This window comes from Geotrypetes seraphini, chromosome 7, assembly GCF_902459505.1.
Source record: "Geotrypetes seraphini chromosome 7, aGeoSer1.1, whole genome shotgun sequence".
Taxonomy (NCBI): Eukaryota; Metazoa; Chordata; class Amphibia; order Gymnophiona; family Dermophiidae; genus Geotrypetes; species Geotrypetes seraphini.
The window spans coordinates 53268943-53292822 of NC_047090.1; the positions used below are offsets into that span (position 1 = coordinate 53268943).

At 41.5% G+C, this 23880-nt stretch overlaps 1 protein-coding gene across 11 annotated transcripts in view; it reads left to right on the forward strand.

Moving 5' to 3' along the window:
• CAPRIN2 (caprin family member 2) overlaps window positions 1-23880 on the forward strand; it is a 331530-nt gene that overhangs the window by 179745 nt on the left and 127905 nt on the right. For all 11 annotated transcript variants that reach the window (XM_033952547.1, XM_033952545.1, XM_033952548.1 and 8 more), the window contains one exon: window positions 8162-8240. In XM_033952547.1, coding sequence (XP_033808438.1) covers window positions 8162-8240 — 79 coding nt within the window. The remainder of the gene's footprint in view (window positions 1-8161; window positions 8241-23880) is intronic.

Genomic DNA, 23880 nt, shown 5'->3' on the forward strand with positions numbered 1-23880 from the left:
TAGCTCTAAGTCTGATAGATGTTGGCACTGCAATTTTGAAGCTGGGACTTTAGATTATCTATTATTCTATTGTCCATTTATTTTGGATTTTTGGAAATCAATATGGGGGCCAAATAAGTAGTTTATTGGAAAATCCGGTGGCCCTGTCATATGATACTATTTTATTTGGTATGTCAATAAGGGCAAAGAGTCAAATATCCTCAAAAAATAATAAGCTCTTGCTAATTATGACTGGGGTCACTATTCAACAAATTACTTTTAATTGGAAGAATTAGAGTAGATTAAACTTTAATTTCCGGTGGAATTCTTTATGCCATATATAAGATGGAAAGAATATTAGCCATACAGAAAGGACATTTTAATAAATTTAAAGATGTTTGGGGACCACTAACAGATTATTGTAATGAGTAAATAACACTTTTCCCTTATTTACATAATTATAACAGAGGGTAGGGTGGGGGGTTCTGATTTTACATTAATTGCTTGGATTAGTAGAAAAGAATATATTATGTGATATGCATGATTACTTATGATATAGTAAGGGTGGGAACGGAGGATAAATTCATTATTTTAAGATGATTGTAATAGAAATTCAAGTGTTAGTTTGTAAATTTAAATGTTATTTCTGATTACACTTGTAAGTTGTAAAAATGAATAAAGAATTTTTAAAAAACCCAGGCTATTCAGGTGGGGTTCCCTGAATGGAAGTATCTTAATAATCAATATAGTCTGGAGTTCCTATGCTTCCAAGCAGACTTCCTAGGACATCAAGCCGCATTGTGGTATAAATTATCTGGATACTTGAATAAAAAACCAAAATGTGGTTTTAGAGACATTTGGAGCATTGAGATTAAGCAGAAGATTTCTGCATCTCAGTGGCCACGAATTTGGTCTTGGAGAATGAGATGTACAGTGTCAGCATCTATGAGGCAAACTTGGGGTTTTTTTTTTGTTGCATAGAGCGTTTTGGACCCCTTTCGTTTACAAAAGTTAAATAGCTCTAAATCTAATAGATGCTGGCATTGTAATCTGGAACCAGGGACATTGGATCATCTACTTTATTACTGTCCCTGTATTAAGTTATTTTGGAATTCAATTTGGTTCAAGTAAATTCTTTATTGGAAAACCATGTTGCACTTTCTTATGATACAGTTTTATTTGGAATGGTTATGAGAAAAAAAGTCGAATATCATCACACAACAATAAAATTGTATTAATTATGACAGGGGTTGCCATTCAACATATTACCAATAACTGGAAACATTACAAAAATCTGAATTACACATTCTGGTGGATTTCGTTATGTCATATTTTTAAGATGGAAAGAGTATTAGTGTTGCAAAAAGGGAATTATAATAACTTCGTAAAGATTTGGGGGCCATTGGAAAAGTATTGTAATGAATAGGCATCATTTTCTTCCTTTTTTAGATTTATTATATGCACACTCGGGGAGGGAGGATTTAGGGAGGAAATTTTATAATTATGTTTATAATAATAGTATAATATATTTTATATAGAATAACTGATGAAGGGTGGGTGGGTAGGGTTTATATTATTAATGGTCTATTAGATTTTATATATTAGATTTTAAAGTGCTATAGTGGAATCAATTTATGATATATTTATGTGCACTTGTTTGATTTTAAAATGAATAAATTGAAAAAAAAACATTTCTATTTAATGATGCTTTCTAGCATTAAGTTCAGAAACAGTTGAAATTATTTAATAACAGGGATATTCAGATAGATTCTTCAAATACCAGAAACTAGCCTTATAAGGCTAAAAAAAAACCCCACCAAAACCACCGCTTCCCCCTTAATATGTTTACCTTGAATGTTTCTTTGTTTTAAAAAATTGTAGTTCTTCCCTTTCTTTCCGTTTGTTTCTTGTAAGTCAGTTTCAATATTAGTATTGTTTATGTTTTCTTTGTAAATTACTATTTTAATATTTTTAATGTAAATCGCTTAGAAATTATATAAGTGTTTAATCTAATTTTTAACAAAACTTGGATCTCAAAACAAGAGGACATTCCGTGAACCTAATGACGAGCAGATTTGAAAGCTAGAACTCATTCATGTATTACAAGATGTGGAATTCATTCAGAAGTTAATCACCTTGATGTTCCCTCTAAGCTGAGCGCATGAGTGATCGCTCACTATTTTCAGTGGCGTCGCTCATACGTTTTCTCGTGTCGTTCAATCGAGGGCGGGCGGAGGTGAGAGGAAGCGGCGGCGGTCTGCCCTGCTCGCCTTAGTGTATTTTAAGTTGAAAGATGCAGCGGCGGCTCCTCTCAAGATCCCCGACTGCATCGGACTACAGAAGCAGGTGGAGATTCGTGAGAGGAGCCACTGCCACGTCTTCAGTGGCGTACCCAGGTGGGGGTGGTCCGCCCTGGGTGCAGCCTTGGGAGGGGGTGCACAGCCGGCCAGGTCCGGATCTGGTCAGCTGTGCACCCCCCTAAGGCTGCTGTCGGAGAGGAAGTTCGGGCCAGCCAATCGCTGCCTGGTTGGGCGGAACTTCCTCTCCGACGACAGAATTGACGTCAGGGGAATGCTGGTCAGCCCGATGGTGGGAAGCAGAGAGAGCTTGGGGCAGCCGCGGCTGTGGCTTTGGGGCCTGTTTCTCCCGATGGTGGCAGCAGTGGCTTTGTGGAGGGTAGGGAGAAAGAAAGAAAGGGGGCATGGAGACAGAAGGGAAACAGAAAAAAAGAAAGGGGGCATCAAGAGAGAAAAAAGAAAGAAAGGGCAGGGAGAGAGGAAGAAAAAGTTAGGCGAGGGAATGAGGTCTGGAGGAGAGGAAGCATACTTCTTCTCTGGCCTTCTTCTCTGGCTCACCCTGCATCGAGAGAGGAGCGTGGGAGCCCTGCTCCGCCCCCCCTCCCGACACAGAGGAGCCTACTTTTTGAGGACTTTCACCACCGGAGAGCCTGCCTTCTTCTCTGGCTCACCCTACATCGAGAGAGGAGCGTGGGAGCCCTGCTCCGCCCCCCTCCCGACACAGAGGAGCCGACTTTTACTGTTGTTAAACGCCACCTGTTACTCCTGCTTGTTTATTATCCTACTTCCAAGTATAACTTTTAAACCGCTCTGATTCTTACCCCTCCTACCACCGTCCATCTAGCCCTTAGCCTAGCAAATCACCCAGCACTCTCTCCTAACGCTCAGTCAGTTTAGATAGTACAGCCCACCCCCTGCCAAGGATCAGGCTCCAACCCAACCCCTCCCTCTCCTGATACATATTGCCTAGCACTCTCCGACAAAGCTTTCCCCCCCCCAAAAAAAAAAATGAAGCCGCATTTCTGGCTCCTTCTCCTCCTGCTCTGCTCCTCTCCATACACCACCCCCTGCCTGATCCCTCCTTCCCCTAACCTTCCCGATCCCTCAATTGATTTCAACTTCTGCCCTGGCCTCAGAATCCCCACGCTACTCCGCTCCAGAAACCATCCCTCCAAAAAAAATCCTCGAAGAGTCAACCACACATCCTTAAAGCCCGTTCCCCCCGCCAACCTCCCTAACCTCGCCTCTGACTCGCTTACCCCAGTCCCAACACTCTATTGCAATGCCAGATCCGCTTGCAATAAGACTCAAATCCTGAAGGACCTTCTTGAAGACTCTGACCCGGGATTCCTATGTATCACAGAATCCTGGATCACGAAAGATGACATATTTACTCAAAATGAACTTTGCTCCCACGGCTACCAAGGCCTGTTCTCTCCCAGAACTAACCGAACAGGAGGCGGTCTGGCTCTAATCTACAAATCCTTCTTCGATGTCCAGCTCATCGAAAAGAGCTGCCACACCTCCTTAGAATACATGTTGGCCTCGGTCAACGACGAACTCCAACCTCACCCACTGGGTATCCTACTTCTTTATCGCCCACCTGCCCCTTGGAACAAATCCTCCAATCTCGTCCTCGAAACCATATCAAACGCCTTCCTCAAATTTCAAAGGCTCTTGATCATCGGGGACATCAATCTCCACCTTGACGACAATACCAATAAGGATACGATTGAACTAAATAGCTTCCTCTCCTCTCTTGGTTTTTCACCCCCCTCACCTTCCCCATCCCATGAAAAGGGACACACTCTAGACTTTCCTTGATCTTACCGCTTACAAAACTTCAGTCGCTGACACCCGCTGGGAACAGGTCCCCTGGTCTGACCACTTCCTTGGGATCTTCTCCATCCCCATTTTCATGTCACATCTCGGGGCTCCTCCCCTCTCCTCTAATTCCATCACCTTTCGCAAAAAAATTTCAAGCGACCTGTTCTGGACAAAATTTCTTAATCTACTCTCCTCCGCTCCTAAACCTGCAGTCCCCGAATCCAACTGGCATAACTGGACTGTTCTCTCCGAATCCACCTACCACTCCCTCGCCCCCCTTTCCACCAAATCCATCTCTTACCCTCGCAAAGCCCCCTGGTACCTCCCTTACCATAGAGAACTAAAGCAGAAATGTCGAGCCCTGGAGCGCAAATGGAAAAAATCTAATTCCCCTACAGACAAACAATCCTGGAGAACCAACATTAAGCACTATAATTCTACATTAAAAAAAGCAAGAAAGAATTTCTATGGCGAGAAAATCTCCAGATCCAATAACCAGAGTAGCACACTTTTCAAAATCTGGTGCTCCCTAACCTCCAAAAAAGACTCCACCTCTTTCCCCTCCTCTCCCTCAGCCGATGTTCTAGCTAATTTCTTCAATGATAAGGTCACTACCCTACGCAGCTCCTTCCCACCTACAGTCTCCTACAACTCCCTGGTGCTCACTGACCCCAACCCTACTCTATCGGCTTCCAGTGCTATCCCAGCCGACAGACTCTGGGCTGCCTTCGACCAAGTATCCGATTCCACCACCCTCAAACTCTGTCTCAAAATGAAATCCTGCAACTGTTCTTTAGACCCTTTCCCCTCCTACCTCTACGAGGAAATACCCACTCAAGCCATCTCTTCCATCACCAAACTCCTAAACTCCGCTCTACATTCGGGCCTTTTCTCCCCAGAAATGGGCCATATTGCCTTAACCCCTCTATTGAAAAAACCCGACCTCGACCTTTCCACTCCATCCAGCTATCGCCCAATAGCAAATATCCCTCTCCTAACCAAGATGCTCGAGTCTATCATATCGACTCAACTCTCATCCTACCTAGAGAAATTCTCCATCCTCTTACCCTACCAATATGGCTTTCGTCCCAATTTCAGCACCGAATCCCTACTAACCTCCCTAATCTCTAAGGTCCAGCAACTTCACTCCCGCAACAAGTTCGCTGTCCTCTTGCAATTTGACCTCTCTGCCGCTTTCGACGTTGTCCATCACGACATTCTACTCTACCTACTTTCCGAGATTGGCATCACCTCCACCGTCCTTGATTGGTTCTCAAAATTCCTTCGCTCCCGCTCCTACATTATCAACATGAATGGTACCTCTTCCTCCCCCTGGACACCAAGCTGGGGAGTCCCGCAAGGTTCACCTCTTTCTCCTATCCTCTTCAACATCTATATGTCCTCCCTAAAACTATCCCCCTCTGAAACAATTTACACCTATGCTGATGACATCCTTGTCCTTCTCGAGACAGACTCGAACCTCACTGATCTCCCATTGAACATATCCTTCTGTATCGCAAACCTCCAATCTTGGGCCCACTCCGTCCATATGAAATTGAACGAATCCAAGACAAAACTACTTTGGCTTGGCCCAAAATTAGCTCAGCTACCCCCCTCAATCCCACTGCCTTCCGGCTCCTATCTGCAGCTCGAATTCTCCAATAAGGTCCTGGGCGTCATCATTGGCTCTACACTGTCCTTCAACGACCACCTCAACTCCCTGGTAAAAAAATGCTATTTCAGCCTTCACATGCTGAGATCAGTAAGATCCTGTTTCCATCAAAATCATTTTGCCGTTCTCGTCCAATCCATCATCCTCTCCAGACTGGACTATTGCAATTCCATCTTCATATGCCTAACGAAGAAAAACTTCCACAGACTCCAGTGGATCCAAAACGCCGCGGCCAAACTTATCTTTTCTAAAAGCAAATTCGATCACGTCTCACCACTCCTTTCCAAGCTCCACTGGCTTCCAATATCTTCAAGAGTCCACTTCAAATGCGTCAGCCTAACCTTCAAGATCCTCCACGGCATCCTTCCTCCATTAATTCCTCTATCCTGGAATTCCTCGAATCTTAGTACCTCCAGACCTACCCAAAAATCGAAACTATCCTTCCCCTCATTAAAAGGCATCTCCCACCCAGGAAAACTGGGGACCTCCCTCCTCTTCAGATTCACCGAGCTCTGGAATAACCTCACCTCCCCCCTTCGGAACCTGAGTGCTCTCCAACCCTTCCGCAAACTTCTGAAAACCTGGCTTTTCTCTAAAATCTAACCTCTCCCCCTCTCTCACATCCTAACTCTCTAACATTCTCCTCCCCTCCGATCTTCATCTATCCCTTTCCCTGGAGTTCCTTTCTTATTACAATCCCTGTATACCGTGCCGAGCTCCACGACCATGGAGATGGTGCGGTATAAAAACCTAAGGTTTAGTTTAGTTTAGTTTATACAGGCTGAAAGAAGGGAAGAAAGATTGGATGCACAGTCAGAAGATGAAAGTATAACCAGAGACTCATGAAATCACCAGACAAGGTAGGAAAAATGATTTTATTTTAAATTTAGTGATCAAAATGTGTCTGAATTTATATATGCTGTCTATATTTTGCACTATGGACCCCTTTTACTAAACAGCAATAGTGTTTTTTAGCGCAGGGAGCCTATGAGTGTCGAGAGCAGTGCTGGGCATTTAGCGCAGTTCCCGGCGCTAAAAACTGCTATTGTGGTTTAATAAAAAGGAAGGGGGGTATATTTGTTTATTTTTTTTGTATGGTTGTTACTGAGGTGACAATGCATAGAGTCATTTGCCTTGACCTCTTTGAAAAAAACCCAGAATAGGAATGATAATTAGCATTTTCTCAGCGTATAGTGTGTTTTGTGTTTTTTAATTTTATTGTTGGTAGATCATTTTGACTTGGTCATTTTAAAGTAGCTCGCAAGCCCAAAAAATTTGGGCACCCCTGAGCTAGAGCATTGAAGCTGTGTATTTCTATTTTATCCCCCCTTTTTACAAAACTGTGGAGCGTTTTTTAGCACCAGCCATGGTGGTAGCAGCTCTGATGCTCAGAAATCTATGAGCGTCAGAGCTGTTACCACCGTGGCTAAAATCCATACTACAGTTTTGTAAAAGGGGGAGGGGTTAGTTTGTGATGACATATTCCATACTAGGCGAAGGTGTTTTCTGTGTTCTGTGTGTTAGAAAGACATGGTTTTCTGTTAGGATTGACGGTGTAGGATTGATCTGTGCTGGTCTGGCTTGTTTAGTTTTACAATGGGTGTATTGATGTACTGCTCACTGCAATATGTAAGATGCTGCCTTTTCCTAGGTATTCATATGTGTGATGTGTGGCTTGTTACTAAAAATCATGTTTTTCGTACAGATGGGGGGGTGCCAAAAAATGATGGGCCCCGGGTGTTATATATTGCAGGTATGCCACTGTATGTAAAGATACCAGAAAGCTGGTGAAGCAAAAACTTTATGTAAATTGTTATTCTTCTAGGTTTTGAGTATTTAACCCTCCCACAATCTCACGGGCACTCGTCCTCCACGCCTGCTCATAAATTTGTGGAGTATAATTTGTTGCTCATGCATATTTTTTTATTTTTTTTTTTGCACACACCTCATCAATTCTTAGAGGGAACATTGACCTTGACCACACACAGCGAGGTATGAGGTTGTACAAGTTCATGGTGGACTTCGAGTCATTGATTATCCTTTGAAATGAGCTATGAGGTTTTACCTTTTAGGATCTGCCAGATACTTGTGATTCAGGCTAGTAACAGACCAACAAACCATCCAGCCCAGTATTCTGTTTTCAGACAACATGACTTTCAGTTTTACAGTAAACTATTTAGACAAGTTTACACAGCATGTGTAAGTAGATAAATGTGCATGGATGTTGGGGGAAATTCCAAAAACAAGACTAGTTTGTAGCATTCATAGTGAATTTTTGGGATGCCAGTCCTACTCATAGCTTTTTGGCAGTCTGACTAATGCAAAATGCATTTTTTCTGAAATGTTTACTAACTTAAACTTTAAATGCAAAACCTGTTTTTTTAAGGAGTCTCTGCTAGATTATGACCGTTCAGCTCAAAGTACCATGCCTACATCACAACAACCTTTTGCAAGCACTCCCATGGGTAAGTTTCTACCCTTCATTTCTGTAGAGGATGGGTTTTTTACCATTAAGTTCAACCTGTAACTGTTCTCTGTGTAACATGACTTTTGTGTGTTAGAAATAGGACCATAGATCCATGCTCAAAATAAATAAAAACACTTATGTCCTCGTTTTAGTAGCATCCTCTTGTATAGATGGCAGCTTAGACATCTGGAGAGATGTTGAAATATTATTTCCACAGCTACACTCAGCCCATTATTCTGATCTACCCATCAGGCTTATAATTAACCAACAGGAAGACAGAGCAAACCATATCAAGGTAATCTCAAACAACGGAAGACATCAATGTACCCCAAAAAATAAAAGAATAAGGGAAGTAAAACCTATCAGAACCACTATGTCCACCAAACCTATCACATCTATTTCCGTTCCCTGTGCATATGTTAACACCAGATCTGTTAGGAACAAAGCATTTTTAATTAAAGATTGGATCATCAACAAGCAAATAGCCTGTCTTTTCCTAACGGAAAAGTGGCTACTGTCTGAAGATGACCCAATAATAAATGATCGTCTACCAGATAATTTTAAAATTCACATGCTAAATTGTGATGGAAGAAGAGGGGGAGGATTAGCAATTGTCGCCAAGGAAGGATTTGTAGTTGAACTATTGGATTCCAAAATGGCCAACCAATTAGAAATATTAGCCTGTAAAATTAGCAGTAAGGAACTAGAAGATTCCCTTTCTTGTATATTATTCTATGTTCCGCGGAAAAGCTGGCCAAAAGCTAGAGAGAACTTCTACGAATTTGTCCTACATAACTCAATCACTTCATCACATAATCTAATTGCGGGAGACAAACTTACATCTAGATGAAATAGACAATCTAGAAGCGAAAGACTTTAAAAACTTTTTCTTTACTCAATTACAATCTCCCTTCACCCACTCAAACACATGAAAAAGGCCACCATTTAGATGTGGTAGCAATGTCCATAAAGGAGATCATAAATCCTCTCATCTCTTTCAGACGGTACTTGGTGTCACGATATCTGGTCTGACCATTTCATTTATTATTTCATTCTATTCTGGACTCGGCTAAAATCTAAGACATGCCCACGGACAAAAAGAGAACACCTCACAAGGAGCCATATCAACCCAGAGGAATATTGGTCACAATACGATCTACAAACGAAGATAGAAGAGGGATTTGCTTTCTATGATCACTGGATGAAAACTAGCACATCCATTTTAGATAAAATTTCCCTTAAATGAAATAGTAAAAGCTGCTCAAACAAATACAACAAATGGTTTGACATCGAACTCCTAATAATGAAACAATCAGTAAGACGATTAGAAAGAATCTGGAAAAAAACAGGAAAGCTGTCAGACCGGGACAACTGGAGATCCAACATAAAACTCTACAAACAGATAAAAAAAAAACGCAAAACATTTTACTCATCCATAATTAACTCATCAAACACTAGCTCAAAAGGAACTAATACTAAAGAACTGTTAAACATAATTACGAATTTATTTGACACCACACGCTACACTCAACCCATGCATAACACCAAGTTACCCTCAGCAAATGATCTAGCACAACATTTCGATTCAAAAATTAAAAACCTTAGAAATAACTACTCAATAATTGCTGAATACGAACATCAATCAACTGATATACAAAGAAATGAAATATCAGCGGACATGATTTGGAGTTCCTTCCACAATTTAGAATGGAATAACTATATCAAGTTATATAAGATGATAAGCTGGTCAATTTAGAGGTAAGCCAAGAAGATGTACTCAGGCAGATAGACAGACTAAAGAGCGACAAATCGCCAGGTCCGGACGGCATTCACCCAAGGGTACTCAAGGAACTAAAAAACGAAATAGCGGAGCCACTTCGACAGATATACAGCCTAACCTTAAAAACTGGAGAGATCCCGGAGGATTGGAAAATAGCAAATGTTACGCCCATCTTCAAGAAGGGCTCAAGGGGCGACCCAGGAAACTACAGGCCGGTGAGCCTGACCTCAGTCCCGGGAAAGATGATGGAGGCACTAATTAAAGACAGCATCTGTGAACACACCGAAAAAAATGGGCAGCTAAAACCGAGTCAACATGGCTTCTGCAAGGGAAGGTCATGCCTCACCAACTTATTGTACTTCTTTGAGGGGGTGAACAGCCAGGTGGATAAAGGGGAATCTATAGACATCATTTACCTTGACTTCCAAAAAGCCTTCGACAAGGTACCACACGAGAGACTGCTTAAGAAGATATGGAACCACGGGGTGCAAGGGGAGGTCCACCGATGGATCAGAAACTGGCTGGCAAACAGGAAGCAGAGGGTTGGTGTAAAGGGCCATTACTCAGGCTGGAAAGAGGTCACGAGCGGAGTTCCACAGGGGTCGGTGCTAGGACTGCTCCTGTTCAATATCTACATAAATGACCTAGAGGCGGGAACCAAGTGTGAGGTCATTAAATTTGCAGATGACACCAAACTATACAGCAGGGCTCAAACCAGGGAAGACTGCGAAGATCTCCAAAAGGATCTAACGCAGCTGAAAAAGTGGGCCGAAAAATGGCAAATGAGCTTCAACATAGGGAAATGCAAGGTCATGCACGTGGGGAAAAAGAACCCGATGTTCACATACAGAATGGGGGGAATACCGCTAGGGGTCAGTAACCTGGAGAGAGACCTGGGAGTGATGGTAGACGCAACACTGAAGGCATCGGCGCAATGCGCCACAGCCTCAAAGAAAGCAAACAGAATGTTGGGTATCATTAAGAAGGGTATTACGACCAGGAGAAGGAAGTCATCATGCCGCTGTATCGTGCAATGGTGCGGCCGCATCTGGAGTACTGTGTCCAGTACTGGTCACCGTACCTCAAGAAGGACATGGCAGTACTTGAGGGAGTACAGAGAAGAGCAACTAAACTGATAAAGGGAATGGAAAATCTCCCATATACCGACAGATTGAAGCAGTTGGGACTTTCCTCACTGGAAAAGCGGAGACTTAGAGAAGACATGATAGAAACCTTCAAGATCCTGAAGGGCATAGAAAAAGTAGACAGGGACAGATTTTTCAATTTAAGGGGCACAATTTAAGGGGGCACTTGGAGAAATTGAAAGGGGACAGGTTTAGAACAAACGCTAGGAAGTTCTTTTTCACTCAGAGGGTGGTGGATACATGGAACGCGCTTCCAGAGGCTGTTGTAGACAAGAAAACATTAAATGGTTTCAAAGAAGGTTTGGATAGATTCCTAGAAGAAAAAGGGATTGAAGGGTATAGATAGGTATAGACCACTACTCAGGCAATGGGCCTGATGGGCTGCCGCGGGAGCGGACCGCGGAGGCAACTTCTTATGTTCTTATAACAAATACTCTAAATCACACTGTGTCCTGGACTCATGTCCCCTAGAAATTATGAAAGCAGCTCCATTAGACTTTAAACTATCCCTATTGAATTACCTAACCAATAACCTAAACAATGGAAAATTCCTCACTAATAATGGTCATATTATAATATCCACAATTCCAAAAAATCGTAAAGAATCACCAACATCAGTAACCAAGACCAGTAGCATCCATCCCATTTATTGTAAAAATCATGGAAGGAATAGTACACACCCAACTGATGGAATATCTCGACCAGTTCTCTCTTCTGCACGAAACTCAATCTGGTTTCAGGCCTCTGTTTAGCACTGAGACAGTAATTTCGGCTATCCTGGACAATGTGTGCTTCTTGTTTAGTAAGGGCCTCAACGCCCTAATCATGCAATTTGACATGAGCTCTGCCTTCGACTTGGTGGACCATGGGAAACTATTACAATGTTAGACGCAATTGGAATCGGAGGAGAAGTATTAAACTGGTTTCAAGGTTTCCTTACATCACGCACCTACCAAGTCCGTTTTAATTACGATCTCTCTGATACATGGAGCAATCCATTTAGCGTGCCACAGGGATCACCATTATTCCCACTGCTCTTCAATGTTTATATGGCCTCATTGGGTGCGCAATTATTCCAACTGCGGATAAAACTATTTAGCTACACTGATGACTTCACGATAATTATCCCATTTACTACCTCTGTCTCAGAAGTTATCCCCAAAGCAACCGAAGCACTAAATCGGATGGAGTAATGGATGACTGCATTCAGACTAAAGCTAAATTCAGAGAAAACAAAATTTTTTATAGCATCGCCATGCCCACATGACACTAAAGCATCATTGTGCATTAATATCCTTAGTTATCCCATTCAACCCACTATGAAGATATTGGGAGTAACACTGGACCAGAGCCTGACCATGAAAGACCAGGTAGACTCCCTGATTAGAAAGATCTTTCTCACCCTCTGGAAGCTTCGGTCCATCAGAGCTTACTTGGATGTCTCATCATTTAGAATTCTGATACAATCCCTCATACTGAGTCAACTCGATTATTGTAACATCGCCTACTTGGCACTCTCCCAGAAGAACATGCGGCGATTGCAACTGGTACAAAATGCAGCGGTTATGTTACTTTGTGGACTGAAGAAATTTGATCACGTGGCACCTTCCTACCGACTTCTGCACTGGCTGCCGATGGAGGCACGTGTGAAATTCAAGTTTGGTTGTTTTTGCTTCAAGGTACTTTACGGCTTAGTCCCTAAATATATAACAGTCCTTTTCTCCTTCACAACCAGCAGATTCAGGAGAACCTCACATCCGAACTTTGTTTCTCCACCGGTTAGAGGTTGTAAATTTAAAAGTCATCACCAACATCTTCTGTCACATCAAGCAGCATTATGGGGTAAAAATCTGGAACTGCTCATGCATACTACTTATAGGGAATTCAGGAAATGCCTAAAAACACATCTGTTCCTGAAGTACTTAGGTAACTGATCTATACAATCTTAGTCCTCAACAAATGATCTTTAGATTTGTTATTCACTAATTCTGAACTTTGTTTATTCCACTCATTCTGTAATACCTTTTAATCATTGTAAACCTCATAGAACTTCATGGTCCTGCGGTATATAAACTGTTATTATTACTATTATTATTTCCAGTGCAATAGGTGCGACGTTCTAAACCATAGGGTTATTTCCCTTTACCCCCATGAATTGCAGAAGAGACTTGTAAGTTTTTCACTCCACCTCTAGGGTACATCACAGGCTAGCTTAGCTCCTACCATCAGTCTTTCTCTTCTGCATGTGGTTGCAGTGTGTTAGTTCTGCTTTCTCCAATTTATTATTTTTAATTCGACATAATTTCGGTCCCTTTCGCATTCTATGGACATTTGAAGTACTGCCTGCTTGAGAATTCACAGACTTTGGTCTGTAGCTAACAGGCTGATCCCTGCTAGTTTTCCTTGGATGTCAAGGCTGTCCCTAACCTTATCTCACTCCCTGTTAAGCTGGGGGTTGAGCGCAGACTGTTCAGCACACTTAAGGGGCTCAGCAATGTCCCACAGCGTGCAGACAGCATTTTCATGCCTCCACCATGCGCAGTGGGTGGTCCGCAGGGGTGTAGGCATAGACAGTGAAGTCTGACCAGCAGCCCGAAGATCAGCTTGGACAGCTTTTCCAGCAGTGTGGCAGTGAATTCTCACTCTAGCTTTTAATCGGGGCTAAAGAGTAGCTGCAGTTTCTGTGACAGTGTTTGTGAGTAAGAGGAGCTGACGGGCTCCAATAACAATTTCTAAAACTTAATTTTGAGGGGTTTTGAGTATTTTCTAGTGATCCTCTTGTGTTCTCCCACCTGGAAAATCCTAATTAGGTAATTTTTTAATTTCGAAGTGCCATTTTTTAGGGCGTTTTGCACAAATTCAGGTCCTGGAAAGAGGAAATAGCGCTAAATTTTCCAATTCTTCTCGATACCTCCCCCCTGGTCCATGATGTTGACTATTAAAGTCTTAGGGGTTGTATTTGATAAACAACTAACCTTCCATAACCATGTAATTAAATCATGTTTTTTCAAGCTGCAACTGATTCGCTCAATCTCTAAATTCTTAGAACTAAAATCCATTAACATTCTGGTACATTCATTAATCATTGCAAAATTAGATTACTGTAATAGCTTATTTACAGGAGTACCCCAGAAAGAATTAAAATGTTTACACATAATTCAAAATGCCGCAATTAAATTAATAACAAAATCTAAAACATACGATCATGTTACCCCCCTACTTTGAAATGCCCATTGGCTGCCAATTAATCAATTAATTTCTTACAAAATCTCTAACATTTAGAACAATTCATTCTAAACTGCCCCAATTTATTGATAAATATCTTATCCTATATGACCCATCCCGCGGTATTAAATCATCTAATCGTAAATTGCTGACAGTCCCATCACTTCATATAATAGGAACCAAAAGACATGACATTTTCTCAGTCGTAGACCCCCAACTTTGGAATACCTTACCAGCTCTTGTTAGAGAAGAAGCTAATCTCGAGCATCAAAAGCCTACTCAAGAGTCATTTATTTAAAGAAGTTTTTAACATTTGATTTAAATTTTCCAGTATTCATTTTAAACTCCCTTAAGGAATTAAGCAGCAACGAGCCCTTTCCTTTTGTTTTTTCCTTATTTGGCTTTCGTTCCTATCCAAATTGTATTTCTAACCCAATTTCCTTTTGTCTCCCGTTGTCTGTCTCATTTATCCCTTTTTATTTTTTTTAAATTATTTATTTATGCCATTTTAAATGAACATACAACATAAAAATGCATTAAGAAATAGAAAGCATATTGCTAAATACAAAAACAATCCACAAAATATTTCCCATTGAAATCTAACAAGCAACCATATTCATAGCAACTTTCTCTATAAGTCCTCAATTAAAGATAGGGAGAGGATAAGGAAAAAGAGGCACATCTCAGAAGAAAAAAAGAAACTTAAATAAATCAATAATGACAACGTCTCACCGGAAATAAACTAATACAATCTTCCATTTCTAATAATTATTATATTCTTTCCCCCTGACCCGACACCTGTACCTGTATTTTATGCTTATTCTCAAGAAATGCCTCCAATTGTTTGGGATCAAAGAAAAGATACCTATTTGACTCGTACAATATTAAACATTTACAAGGAAAACGCAAAAAGAAATGAGCACCCAGGGCTAACACCTGAGGGCGTAGAGTCAGAAATTGCTTCCTTTTCTCCTGTGTGTCTACACAGACATCAGGGAAAACCCAAACTTTACCTCCCAAAAACAATTTATCAGAGTTAATGAAAAAACATTCTCATCAACCAGTCCTTGTCAGATTCAAAAACAAATGTTACTAGGAGTGTTGCTCTTATACACTCTTCTTCCAAAGATGTTTCTAATAATTGTGTTACATTTAAACTATCCATCGATAGTTCTCTTTGGGAAGTAGTTTGCCATTTCTTCCCTGGCATAGAATAGACTCGAGAAAATGGAGGCACAGTTTCATTTGGTACCCCCAGAACTTCCATCAGATATTTCTTAAGCAGCTCAATGGGGGCTACAGTCCTGGATTGAGGAAAATTGATAAAATGCAGATTCAACCTACGCGTATAATTCTCCATTTTATTCCTCAGTCCAGTCATACCTTGTCCATAGATCAGAGTATTAGATAGTCTTTAAGACTTTGTTGAACTTCCTCTACTTTTTTTTCGAGCTCAAAATTCTTTGCCTCCTGGATGACAATACATGTTTTACAGTCTTGCAAAGAATTGTCCACCAAAACCTTATTTCCCATGAAAATCTTCTCCAAGCAAGCTACAGCATCCCAGACAGAATCTAAAGTAACATGGGGAGGTTTAACCAGTGGTGTAATTTGCTGCTCACCAATATCCTGCCGCTGGTCAAATTTCTCAGACCTGGAACTCTCTCCGTGCGTCTCCTCTACACCTCCTACAGCACCTTCAATAATCAGGTGGAGCTCAGAACTCGCTCCCATATTGTCTCCCAGCTCTCTGGTTTCTCCTCTTATGCTCCGGATACTACCCTCCTCTGTTGAATAATCCGCAGCGCTAGTCACAGCCTGCGGGTTCAACGCTTGTTCCGGCAGCGTCACACTGCCTGGGTCAGAGGGTGGAAGTAGCTCCTCCGGGCTGAGAGTGACATTGAGCTCGGGTAAGGCCGCTCCTTCGCCAGCACCCGCTCCGGGGATGTACGCTATTCGGACTACAAATCTCTCCATGGTGGAACGGGAAGTGGAGAGGACTCGGAGGGGTAAGTCCTTACTTTCCCCTTTCTCTTACCCATGTTAATATTAGTTCAGCGCTATAAAGCAAGAGGAAAATAAGTTCCAAACAGTAGCCTTTCTCAGCGTGGCTACCGGCGAGACGCCATCTTGACTCCTCCCCTCCCCAACCGGAAGTCGGTTCATTTATCCCTTTTTAATATACCAACTATTAGTTGTTTCTTTGTAATTTTTTTTTTTTTAATTATTAATGGTATTGTTAATGGGATTTTTATTATGTTCATGTGGGCGGAAGCTTCTCCTCTGACACAACCGGAAGTTGCATCAGAAGAAAAGCTTCCACCCGCAGATGCACGCGACTTCAGGCAGGCTCCGGCAGCTTGAACAAATTATACGGTAAAATAAAACGCGCCATGAAGGTAGGAGGGAGGGAGATGCTCAGACTGCGCGAGGGGTACTGAAGGGCGGTGGAAAGGAACAGACGCTGAAGGGAAATCGGGAAGAGAGAGTGGGGAGAAGATGCTGGAGGGGAAGAAGATGGGTGCCAGACCAATTGGGGGGGGGGTGGAGGGAGAGATGGAAGGGAGAGCACAGTAACAGAGCAAATGGAAGACGCAGAGAGAAGGAAGACATTGGATGGAAGGAATTGAATGAGAAGAGGAAAGCAGAAACCAGACAACAAAGGTAGAAAAAAAAATTTTCTATTTATTTTTTGCTTTAGGATAAAGTAGTATATTAGTTGTTGATAAAAATTTATAAACAAAGCTCTGCCAGCTGAATATTTTGCTCTAGTTCAGCAGCCAGAACTTTGATTTATAAGGAAGGAATAAGCTAAACATTGCAGTACTGAGGCTTGTATGGATGCTGTGGGGACAGTGGTCGTGGGGGCAGTGATGGGATGGTGATGGGGACGGTGTTCGAGAGGACGGGGACAAATTTTTTTCCCTGTGTCATGCTCTACTCTGCCATTTCTGGGTGCATGTCCTTAAGGCGCTAGGTATGAAAGAGGAAGGTTTTCACGGCCTTCCTGAAGCTCCAAAGTCCATCTAGTGTTTTAGGTTTATTATTAAAATTTGATAAAACGCTAGTCATACATTCTAAGCGTTTAACAGTTTAAAAAAATTAAAATGAGTAACAATTAACAAACTTAATGACAGGACAATATTTACATGGAAACAACAGGACGGTAGGGAGAGAAATACAATTTTAAAAGAAAAGAGAAAATTAAGGTTAAAAACAAGAGGGAAAAGAGAGGGATCTTATCAGTGTGGAATATAAGTAAAGCAGAATTTGGCATGGAAGGACCCTAATCATTTAGCAATCATAAGCATCTTTAAGAAGCTTTTAAGACCACCCTTAAATTTATCTAGATTTTTCTCAGACCTTAAATGTGGTGGTAACGAATTCCATATTGTAGGGGCTATTGTGGCGAATGAATTTGCCCTATGTGTACTAATGATTTTTAAGGATGGGTCATAAAGAAGGTGCTGAGAGGCAGATCGTAAAGTTCTTGGAGGATCATGAGGAATAAGGAACTTATGAATAAAATAAGGTTCCTTGGAGTCCATAGTTTTAAAGGAGATTAAGGCAATTTTATAAGTAATGCAGTGGTGGATTGGTAACCAGTGTGAACTTTTTAGCAAAGGAGTGAGGTCAATTTTTTTTCTTGTTCTAACAGATGGGGGGTATGGTGTGCCATAGTCTGGCTATGAAATGTGAGTAGGAACATTTGTGGGCTGTTTCAGTTTTGAGGGAGTGGCCAGGAGGTACGGTTAGTCATTTTTCTCCTTGGAACCTCAGTGGTCGCTGTAGGATGTAGATTTGTAGTTTAGTTTTCATGTAGTGTGGAATTGTTTCATGGAAGGTTTTGAAAACGAGGACCAGGGCCTTGAAGGCACAGCACTTTTGAATGGGCAGCCAGTGCATGGAAGTTAATGCGGGGTTAATATGGTCATGGATGCCTAGGTTTTTCAGGAGGTGGATTGCAGAATCTTGCACCCTCTGGAGGTGGGAGAGTTTTGGTAGGAAGGCCCACTAATAGTGTGTTGCATTAGTCTATGCGAGATAGTATGAAAGCGTACAGTAGTTGGGCAAATTTGGGTTCTGAGAAGTATGCATGTATGGTTTTTAGCTGGCGGAGGTAGTAGAAGGAGGATGATACTAGCTTAGATATATGATCTGTCATTGATAAGTTTGAGTCGTGAGTTACTCCTAGGCTGCGGACATTATCCTTGAGTTTAAGGGTGTTTCTGCCCCAGGAAAAGGACAGACAGGGGTATTCACAATGATCTTTGTGGATCCAGAGACGTTCTGTCTTGGATTCATTTAACTGTAATTTGTTCCCGATCATCCAGGTCTTTATTTCAGTTAAACAAGACTGGAGGTTATAGATTTGTGTGTCTCGGTGTCGGCCTAGGGTGAGGTAGAGTTGTAGGTCATCTGCAAAAGAGTGAATTCTGATTTGGTGTTTTTCCACTATGTCCAGTACTGGTTTGACATAGAGGTTGAAGAGGAGAGGTGATAGTAAGGCTCCCTGAGGCACTCCATAGTGGAGTGGTTTGGATTCAGATAAAGATTTTCCTAGTAGAACTCTGCAATCTGTCGTTCAGGAATGAAGAGAACCATCGAAGTGTGTTGTCACACATTCTGATGGACTTTAACCTGAACAAGAGGAGAGAGTGGTCGATGGTGTCTAAGGCAGCACTGAGGTCTAATAGTACCAGCAATGCATTATATCCATTGTCTAGGATTTTCCAGCAATCTGTGCTTTGGTGTTTCCTGAAGCCCGATTGGAAGTTGGAGAGGGTGATGTTTGTCTCCATGAAGTCTTGCAGTTGCGTGATTACTGTCTTTTCCAATATTTTTGAGATGAATGGGAGGTTTAAGACAGGTATGACACTGCTTGGGTTGTCTGGATCCATGGTTGGTTTTTTGAGGAAAGGTTTTACTATGGCTGATTTTCAGCTCTAACTACACCTGTAGTAAGAGACTCGTTTATTAGGGGTAGGATGTATTCCAGAAATACCTTGTTTGTATCCAGGAGTGTAGTGGAGGGACATGGTCCAGGATCGAGGTTGTCAGGCATACGGAGTTGATAATGGTTTTGAGGTCATTGTGGGAGATAAGTTTGAAACTGTTCAGGGTTTCCGTCTTGAGTGGATTATCATCTTGGGTGGTCTCTGGGATGTTTGGGAGTGCTTTTGGCCTCTGAGTCCAGATTTGTGCATATCTTTGATATTTTGTCATGAAAGAAGGTGGAGAGGGATTCGCTGTCTCGGATTGTATGCTGGGAATGCATTGGACCTTGGGAAGAGGAGAATAGGATTTTTGTTATCGAGAAGATGACCTTCAATCTGCTTGGGACCTTGGATAGTAGAGCGGTGAAATGTGCTTTCTTTGCTTCATGCTAATTTGTAGTTTTGCAGAAGGTTTTTCCAGGAGGATTTGGCCTCATCACAGAGTTTTGCACCAAGTTTTTTTCTGCCTTTCTGACTATCCTTTTTTGTACTCTCAGGTCTTTATGTAAAACAAGGTGAAGAGAATGGTTGTGAGTTAGGTTTGGTCACCTTGATTTTTGCTAGGTTCTTGTAAAGTGTTTTGATGCCTAAATGCCAGGTCAGTTCCTTCTCTTCTAGGGAGTATGATGTAGAATTTGTGCTTAGTTGTAGTTTGGAGATGCCGCAGGAGACTATGGTTGGGTTTACTGATTTTGGGTCGAATGTAATTGCTTCCCGGGAGTTTGTTTGGTCTGCTGCCTCTTTGACTTTGGTGTGCAGGCTGAATGTGATATGATGGTTGGTCCAGGGGACCATGATGTATGTCGGCGAGGATGATTTCTGGTTAATTTGTGGACCATGTAGAAGAAAGATTAGATACAGTGTGTTTCCAGAAGAGTGAGTGGGAGAGGTGACTTGTTGAGTCCCAGATCTGACAGTTTTGATGAAATCTTGTGGGGTGCCAGTGACTTATGGATAGTCTGAAGTTGAGGTCTCCTAGGACTATGATTTGTTTATGGTTTACAGACAGGTTGTTTATAATGGTTAGTAGTTTGTCGAGAGCAGACATAGGGAAAGAGGGTGCTCTGCAGACTAGTATGATCATGATTTTATTTTTGTCATGGCCTATTGAGAAAATGAGGCATTCTAGGTCTGATAGTGTTATGGAGTGTATTTGGCGTGGGTTTAACTTGGATTTGGCGATCACTGACACCCCTCCCCCCTCTCTTGTTGGGGCAGGAGCATGCCAATGATTGGTAACCTTGAGGGCATAATGCACCCAAGGTGGCTCCATCGTTGTCTTTGAGCCATGTTTCCATCACTAGTAGGAATGGCATATGGAAGTTGCCCTTATTTGACCTTTAAGATAAGGCAAGGGATGGTTACCATGGAAACTCTGGAGGCCCAGTATAGAATAAAGGTCAGCTATTTTGACCCTGCCTGATTTAGGAATACAAAGTAGGGCTTCTTGGTGTTTGGGCTTTTTTGTGTCTGTGTAACAAACTGTCAGTTCAGCAGACAAAGTTAATTTTGGTCAGAGAACTACTTTAATTCATCCTTAAACTATATAAGAAGGGAACTGGTTAAAATACAGTGTTCCCCTGTGAATTCGTGGTTCGCAAATCAGACTCACTAATTCGCAGTATGTTCCGACCACCTCTTCCTGTACTAAAGTTGGGCTATACCAATCAGGAGCTGCGTTTCAATGCAGTTCCTGATTGGTAAAGCCTTACTTTAGTAACTGGAAGAGGCAATCGGAGCATACCTCGAGTGATTTTCTGCACCTGCCGGCGCCCCAGCTGCCCACTCCTGCTTTTTGACAGGCGAAAACCGCATTTGCGGTTTTTCAAAATTCGTGGGTGTTCCTGGAATGGAACCCCCGTGAATTTCGGGGGAGTACTGTATATTCGTTCTTCCTAGAAAAAATAAGTTTTGCATTTTGTTAGTAAATTGTCAACAGTGGTACATAGGAGTGCTCCTTTTTAAGAATATATACATTATAATCTTATTTTAGGTAAATTACTGTAAGCGTACATATTTCAAGATATATCAAGGTTATATCTTGGAAAAAGTTTTCTTTGAGCCTGTTATCTGTAAAAAGCCAAAAGAATGTCTTTGATGAAAGCCCTACCCCTACTATGCATGCATGTATAAAAAATGCCTTAACCAGGGGTGTCGAAGTCCCTCCTCGAGGGCCGCAATCCAGTCAGGTTTTCAGAATTTCCCCAATGAGTATGAATGAAATCTATTTACACCCACTGCTTTCATTGTATCTCATGCATATTCATTGGGGGAAATCCTGAAAACCCAACTGGATTGCAGCACTTGAGGACTGACTTTGCACCTGTGCCTTATATGGAAGGAAAAATATTTTAACCAATTATATGAAAGTAGAAAATATGATGTCACAATTAGGTATAAAGGTAACAGAATTGATTCTGACAATTGGGATTTCTCTCTCCAGCAAGATCGAGTTACACTGACGTAGAGAGAATCTTCATTGTACAAATAAGAATTTATGAGCCTGATTGATGTAAGATTATTCTCTCATTAAATGACTTTAATAAATTTTTGATTGGCAATATAGCGTGTTTCATACCACTTCAGTCAAGTCTTAAGTGCCTGTTCTATGGGCAACTGTAAATAAACATCTAGGGTCCCCTGAATTGTCCATCATCCCACCCTGCTGCTCAAGCCCATTAAACATAACTGCCAGCAGACCCCCCTGACTTCACTTACCATGGGTCTGTTATCTAGTGGAGTTGGAGTGATGCTTACTTTACATGTACTATTGTAGCCATTTGAGCTGGAGACAAAATAGAACTGAATGGATTTTGCTCCTTTCCCACTACATAGTAACATAGTAATTGACTGGAGATAAAGATCTGTATCATATGTTTCATTATCAAAGCAACGTTGAACCAGCAACCCCGTCTTCCCCTCACCTCAGATATACAGGACCTATTCGTATACAAATAATTTGAATGTGGTATAAAATCCATCTATGCCACTTTAAGGGCTCAGACTGAAGTCTGACCTGGACTGGCCTTCCCAGCTACCAGAGTTACCATTAAAACCTACTCCAGCCTATCCTAATTTGTCTTATCATATACAGGACACAGACCGTCAAAGTCAGGCAGGCATCGACTTTGCTTCCCACTACTGGAGTTGCTAATTAAGCTCCACTTCTACACATCATAAATGAGGTTATAGCTGTTAATCTGTCAGGTTTTGTTTTGATACTGTCCTCTTTCTATTTAGGGATCCTTTGTCTATCCCATGCATTTTTGAACTACTGTTTTTTTCTACACCGGGAAGACATTCCAAGCATCTACCACTCTGTGCAAAAGTATTTCCTGACATACTCTTAAGTCTACCATCCCGAGAGAGGTGGTGGAGAGGAAATGGTGACGGAGTTCAAAAAAGCGTTGGATGAACATAGAGGATCTAGAATCAGAAAATAGTAAATATTGAAGAACTAAGGGCAGTATTGGGCAGACTTTCACGGTATGTTCTGTATATGACCTTTTGGTTGAAGATGGGCTGGGGAGGGCTTTAGTGGCTGGGAGGGTGTGGATGGGCTGGAGTGAGCTTTGACAGAGACTTCAGCAGTTTAAGCCCAAGTACAATACCAGGCAGAGCTTTGGATTCTTGCCCACAAATAGCTAAGAAGAAAAAATAAAACAAAATAAAAATTTAAATTGAATCAGGTTGGGCAGACTGTATGGACCATTCGGGTCTTTATCGGCCGTCATCTACTATGTTACTATGTTATCCTCCTGGTTTTACTGCTTCTTTCTAGAAAAAGTTTTATAAATAAATACCATTCAGTTATTTGACTTAATCTTTTAAAACAATGCATATTCAAACAGGAAATAGTATACATGATATCAGGCAACAAAGAAAATAACCTCTCCTTCTATAACATCCTAACCACCTGAATGTTAACAAAAATATATCTAAGCAAAAGGTTATGGCCATCAGCGAAAAGTCCACAAGAATAATCCCTCCCAAGCCCCCACCACAACCACAATACTGCCCATACCATTTTCTTATATAGTCCAACCACTGGAAGGAAAAAGGAACGAAAATTAAGAATGTCCAAGGACACTGGATCATCTGTTGTTCTATTGTCCCTTAATACTCAATTTTTGGAAGTCTATACGGGATAAAATCAATATGATATTGGAAGTTTCAATTCCATTGTCATGACATAGTATTATTTGGAAGTCCAATCAATGCAAGTAAGAATAGATTACTTTTGACTGATAGGAGTGGCTATGCAGCTAATTACAAAAAACTGGAAAAATTGGGATAAACTAAATTATATCTTTTGGTGGGAAACCCTATGCCAAGTTTATAAATAAGCGAATGCATTCGGAACAATTTGGGCCATTATAACAAAATTAGAAAGATTTGGGGTCCATTAGCAAAGTTTGTAAAGAATTGATCTTTATTATAAGCCTCTAATTTCTGAATGAATTTTACACACATCCAGGGAGGGGGGAAGGG